Source organism: Eufriesea mexicana, unplaced genomic scaffold, assembly GCF_001483705.2.
Source record: "Eufriesea mexicana isolate 0111107269 unplaced genomic scaffold, ASM148370v2 scaffold2208, whole genome shotgun sequence".
Taxonomy (NCBI): Eukaryota; Metazoa; Arthropoda; class Insecta; order Hymenoptera; family Apidae; genus Eufriesea; species Eufriesea mexicana.
In genome coordinates, this window is record NW_016910292.1 from 896,518 (window position 1) to 902,531 (window position 6,014).

Sequence of the window (6,014 nt, forward strand, 5' to 3'; positions counted from 1 at the left end):
TATATATATAAATATACTTCTGTCTCTTTCCAATATAAATATGTATAAATGTCAAAAATTTCTATTTGTATAAAACATTGTTTCGCAAACAAATCATGAATTTGTATATATGTAAGCAGTTATTTTGTACACATATCAATTAATAAATAAAAGCACAAACACATAAAGTGCACTATCCTGTGAAAACACGTCTGGAAAGTCCCATGCTGAATTATTATCTTTTTATTTAAATTACTTTTAACATTTTTTATAACGAGTCATGATGTGGATTGTTTATGATTGATTTTCTCACAAATTAACCATTAATCAAATATTATGTCTTTTATTTTTCTAATATCAATGTATAATAATTTCTTATGTTATAATATGTAATCATAAAAGTTTAATATTATACAAATTAATATATTTCTAATTCAGCAGTATTGTTATTAATTAAAGTCAACTCAATGTGTAATTATATCTTATAGTAATGCACTTGCATGATATATGTTGTTTTAAGACAACATAGCTTCTCTGGATTAAAATTGACAAAAGACCCAGCTAACTAACACGCTAACATAACAAACCCTCAACTAGGGAACAGGTAGCAAATACAGATGTGTCATCACCTCCTGGATCTCCAACCACATACCGACGATTCAACAGTCGAGAAGAAAATGTATTCTCCAGATTGACTGCAAGTAGACAACCAACATCGACAGATCCACAACCTATAAAAGGAATTATTTCTCAATATCAAGGCAAGGTAAAAATAATACAAATGTAACATTTTATTAGATGTACATGATATGTAAAATTGTTTTCAGACACAACCACGTGCTGTTTTGCAATGTACTCATGTAGCTGAAGGACATAGCAAAGCAGTTCTGACTATATGTGCAACTTCAGATTTGCTTTTCAGTGGTTCCAAAGGTATCAAGTATAATACAAATATTTAATGTTTTAAAAAATCCTATTTGATTGTTACTTATATATTTGTATATAATATTTTTAGATCGAACTGTGAAAGTATGGGATTTAGGATCAGGAATTGAAAATCTTACATTAAGTGGTCATCCAAATAATGTTGTAGCAGTGAAATATTCACCCATGCATAATTTATTATTCAGTGTTTCTTCAGCTTATGTAAAAGTTTGGGATTTACGAACAGGCAATAGTTGCGTGAAAACTCTATTTTCATCTGGTCAAGCTCAAAGTGGGCCAATTGCATTATCAACTCCATCTAGAATGCTTCAAGTTCCACTTGGTGAAACAACCATTAATGATTTAGTACTTAGTATAGATGAGCAAGAATTGTATACCGCATCTAGCGATAAAGTCCGAGTATGGGATCTTCGTAAATTAACACATACTGGAAGATTAAGTACTCCACACACAGCAGCAGTAATGTGCCTAGCTGTCGCAGATGATGGTAGAGTAATAACAGGTAGCAAAGATCATCTGATATCTCTTGTTGAACCAAATGCATCTGGACAATCTGTTAGTTTGGCACCACCACATTATGATGGTGTTCAGTGTTTGACAACTTGTGATTCCACATTGTTTTCTGGTAAGTATTATTCCGATAATTTTTTAAGTATTTCTTTTTATAATTTTTAATGCTTTTTAAATAACTTTAAAATCTACAATGAATAACTTTTTAGGTTCAAGAGATATGTGCATTAAACGATGGGACCTGAGCAAAATGGAACTAGTCCAGTCACTGAATAATGCTCATAAAGATTGGATTTTGGGCTTATGTATGATTAATAATGGATCTGTAATGATATCAGGATGTCGAGGAGGAGTTTTGAAGGCATGGTCTGTACCAAAGGATCAAGCAGAATGTATTCCAGTAGGAGAAGTTCGAGCACATGGTACTGCTATCAATGCTGTAACAACTAATCAGCAACACGTTTTTACTGCTAGCAAGTAAGTATACTTCTTTAGATGATTACTTACATTAAACTGACCCGAAGCATATTGGAAATATAAGCTGTAATAATGTGACAGTTTTATACTATTAAAATTAACTTTGAACATTTAGTCACATAAATTATTTTAAGTTGAAATGTTTGCTCGGGATCAGTACTTATCATAATTTTCTTGAATGGAATAACGTCTTAATGTTCATTGCAGCTCTGGGGAGGTGAAGCTGTGGCGTATTCCCGATTCCTCATTATCCATGTCTATTTCCACAGTTTCCCTTTAACTTATTTTTCTATTTTGCTGCATAGTATTTCTTTGCATTTATAAGTTGTTGATGTGGTAATGCGCATGTTTGTCCAGATACACTTTGCTGTTTTACAAAAGTGTATGGACATGATTATCATAAATGTATTTCATGAATATCATTCGATAAAATTTTAACGTTTTAATTGATAGATATTTATAACAATTAATATCTCATTTGTTTATATATTTATTTATTTATAATCATATCGAAATTTTTTATTTCGATATATTGAAAGGATAAATTATGAAATGATAATTTTAATTTCTGTTTCAATTGCTTTAACATATAATTACATACTCGAAAATAATGGAAATCGGAAATGCGCTTTAAATTTCTGTAAAATTGTTTATTGATATTACTCATTAGATTAGATATCGAATATGAAACAGATGATTTTTTTTTTTAATTTTATTCTTTTTTCTTTCCTGATCAATTCTTATTTCTTTCTGTGGAAGCTATCTGTACAAAGTATTGCTTTTTGGAAGTATTTGTGCAAGTTTCTAGTAAGAATTTATCACTAATAGCGTGATTGCAGTTATGAATGTATTTTATTGTAGTAAAAAATATTATTTCTCTTATAATTATTAACTCTAAAGTTGACTATGAAAGTTGAATATGAAAATTGAATTCAATTTTTCTATTACTTTGCTTCTATGTTGTTTACACTTCGATTTGGTGCTTTGCATGGTCACCGTGTCGACATGAAGTGACGGAACGGTGAGGCTGTGGAGCTACTATAAGAGAGATGCAAGAAATTTCCAGAGAAGCAACTCATTAAAAAGCTAATATATGCACTTATTGGAAATGTATTTATTTTGTAACTATATATTTTTTATTTATTTGTTAATTTGTATTAATTTTATAACATAAGAGACAATTAATATGATATTTGTAATGATAATGCACCTGACTTATTGCTTGCTGATTATTAATTTCGATTTTTTATGTTTGGAAACATAGAACAGATATGTTGTTTGACTTTAAATGTTTTACAATTTAAGTTTCGCGAGTACTGCCTTAATGAATATAAGTATTTAATATGTATAGAATTTATAAATGTAATTTTTAAATAACAAAACAAAAACATTTCTATAGTATATAGAAATATAAAGTCCAAAGATGTAATTTTTAAAAAATTTATTTAGCAAAAATTAAGTGCATTATCGAGAGTTAGGCATAGGATTTAAACAAATTTATTTAAGAAGAACAAGTTTGGTATTATCTAGCATTTATTTTATTATGAACATGAAGGTGGTAATAATTACAATATTTACTCTTAGTACAAACAATAATTGTTGATTAATACTGTACAGTCTGAGGTCTCTGTAGGTCCCAAATGCTTGATATTGTCAGGGTTGGCTGTTATTTAGTTTTCTTCTAAAAATTTATAAACAGTATTATGTCTAATTATACTAATAATTACAAAAAAATAAATGGACTAATAATAATATTAAATGTCGTGTCCTTTTAATACAGAAAATACGTATAATAAAGAAACAAGTATATACCTCTTCTTCTTTTTATGTGTTGTCAATGATTCTTGACCACTGTCATCTGCACTATCTTCTGATTGACTACTACTACTACTACTTGAAGAACTACTTGAAGAACCACTAGAAGAATCACTGGCAACACCAGTATCTTCTTTTACATCTATAGTTTCAGCAAGTGTTGCTAATTCTGGTTCTTTATCCCTGAGTACTTTTAACCATTTACGTGATAATTTTGGTCTCCCTCGCACCTACAGCAACATTATTAAAATATATGGAATTACAAATACAATGCATGTGTATCAAACGTATTTTATTGAACTTATATTTTCATACATAAATACTTACCGTTTTATGCCACACTACTGGGAAATTTGTACGAGAACAGAAATTTTGCGTAACTGCTATAGTTTCATCAAGATTTAAAACAACATGCCACCAACCACCAGGAACAAAAACAGTTTCACCAGGATTTTGTAAAATCTCTATAGGTAAACAATCTTGTGGCCAGGTAGGCAATTTTGTACGGGGATAAATAATGGAAAACCATGTAATAGCTTCATCTCTCTGTTTACCACCTTCAGCTGCAGATACTTTAAGAAGTTCTCGAGGTGTGTGCGTAGGAAATAGACACCATCGTTTATGTCCAGAAATCAGTGCATTCCAGGCACTGGTTCCTAATGGATCTATGTGTATGCCTGTACCTGTATTACATTACTTATTCATAACGTAGTCTAAAATAATTGTTTATATAAAGCAGTTATACAGGTATTTTTTAAAATATTTAATATCATTACTATAATTCTGTTTGTTTATACAAGGATAATTAAAGTACCCACCAGACCTTGCAGGTCCCATAACGAACCAGCGATATGGTGGTCTTCGATGTTCACCAGCATATTGGAAAAGATCATCTCGGAAATATTTAGGAATAACATAATCTTCTAATAATTTTTTTCGCCTAGGATGTTCACCAAAGGAACTATCAAAGATATACAGGGGCGAATCATCTTCATTATTAAGCATATAGCGTACATAATATTTCATTTTCATTTTTACACTATATCCTTCATTGTCTTCACCACATTTAAATTTTTGATTTCTGTATTTCTTTACTAATCTCTATATTTTAATAGAAAATTAATAACAAAAGATATTAATATTTGATTCGTAATTAAAAAATATAAAATACCTCTATAGTCCATTTATATTGGGCTTTCCAACCATTTTGAACACCTTGTATTATCACAGGCTTGTAAGGTTTTTCATATTTTTCTATAAATTCTTCTGTAGATACTATGGATTCATCAATACGATCCACATTGTCCATAAAATTCCAAAAGGATTCAAATTTTTTACTGTAACCATGTTGGATCCAAGCTGCCTTATCACCAAGTTCTAGAAGAAATATTCATCTTTTGTAAAAACAAAACAAATGCAATTTAAAAAAATTTGGACGTTTTAATAATATGAAAATAATAAAGTATCTTATGTAAACAATGGAGATTTATTAACATTTGTATGTATTACTGACACTATGTAATGAAGACAATTAATGCTTATACAATTGGAACGGTAAACTATTTACGTATAAGTGCATTATGTTATATTGTTATCGTAATACTTTCAGTAAATTTGGAGTTACATCATCCAAGGTCGGCAAAGATCGGTCTTGTATCACATATCCAAATTCTGTTTATAACGACGAGCGTCACAAGAAGACAAACGTTGTCTCAATTACTTCTAGTCATACTAGTAATATAAAATAATTCGTGAAGAATAATTGTTTGTTAAAGGTAATTTACGCCCATATCACGTCAACGTATAGGTTATAAGTTAGGTTATGACATGTTTACCTGGTCTAGCTTTCCTTTTAACCTCTTTGATCCTCTTTTTCGCACGATGATCTAATTTCAATTCATCCGTCATGGCTACACGTTTATTATGTTACCTAATTAATCTATTTTCAATATATTTACAATTTACAATCAAGAAATATGTGTAACACGTCATTCAGTGGTAACTGTACTTTTTAGTTCGCATAAATCCCGTAAGGTGTATCAAAACATTAGCTAATATTTTCATAAATATATGAAACATTAAGTACTACTTTCTTATTAATATTTTAGAAAAATATATAATATATTATTCAGATTTCATTTTATATGATTTTGTCATGTGTGCCTTCGTTACTCTATATAGCTTTGCTTTTGTTGACTACAATACGATGACCTTAAGTAGCATAACTAAAGTTCTGTACATTATGTACAGAGGCGCTGATTCTTGCGTATGACTGCCTACGTGACAAA

The 6,014-nt window shown here is 29.7% G+C and overlaps 2 protein-coding genes across 5 annotated transcripts in view; one reads left to right on the forward strand and one right to left on the reverse strand.

The window, feature by feature from the left end:
• The window catches only part of Klp31E (kinesin-like protein 31E), an 8,499-nt gene extending 6,308 nt beyond the window's left edge, over positions 1-2,191 (forward strand). Inside the window, exons 12-16 of the mRNA XM_017903286.1 lie at positions 577-745; positions 807-912; positions 995-1,549; positions 1,644-1,911; positions 2,119-2,191. Of these exons, the coding sequence (XP_017758775.1) occupies positions 577-745; positions 807-912; positions 995-1,549; positions 1,644-1,911; positions 2,119-2,191 (1,171 nt within the window). The remainder of the gene's footprint in view (positions 1-576; positions 746-806; positions 913-994; positions 1,550-1,643; positions 1,912-2,118) is intronic.
• A 1,280-nt stretch (positions 2,192-3,471) lies between these two features.
• PSR (bifunctional arginine demethylase and lysyl-hydroxylase PSR) lies at positions 3,472-5,717 on the reverse strand. Of its 4 annotated transcripts, XM_017903232.1 has the most exons (7): positions 5,562-5,631; positions 5,330-5,457; positions 4,898-5,103; positions 4,545-4,827; positions 4,054-4,409; positions 3,724-3,956; positions 3,472-3,592 (listed from the first exon to the last, which is right to left on the reverse strand). In XM_017903232.1, exons 3-7 carry the CDS (start codon positions 5,033-5,035, stop codon positions 3,565-3,567), a joined length of 1,038 nt encoding a protein of 345 aa, XP_017758721.1. In that variant the 5' UTR covers positions 5,036-5,103; positions 5,330-5,457; positions 5,562-5,631; the 3' UTR covers positions 3,472-3,564. The 4 variants fall into 4 exon arrangements, with proteins under 4 accessions (XP_017758721.1, XP_017758720.1, XP_017758723.1 ...); XM_017903231.1 differs by lacking the exon at positions 5,330-5,457 and having other exon boundaries at positions 5,562-5,717; XM_017903234.1 differs by lacking the exon at positions 5,562-5,631 and having other exon boundaries at positions 5,330-5,521.
• Positions 5,718-6,014: the final 297 nt, after the last annotated feature.

Excerpts from the sequence above, each read along its gene's own strand:
- PSR (XM_017903231.1), bottom strand. The coding sequence starts at position 5,634 with ATGACGGATGAATTGAAATTAGATCATCGTGCGAAAAAGAGGATCAAA. Across the intron at positions 5,104-5,561 it reads TAAAAGGAAAGCTAGACCAG|AACTTGGTGATAAGGCAGCT; the intron begins GTAAACATGTCA and ends TATTTCTTCTAG. Across the intron at positions 4,410-4,544 it reads TATGGGACCTGCAAGGTCTG|GTACAGGCATACACATAGAT; the intron begins GTGGGTACTTTA and ends AATGTAATACAG.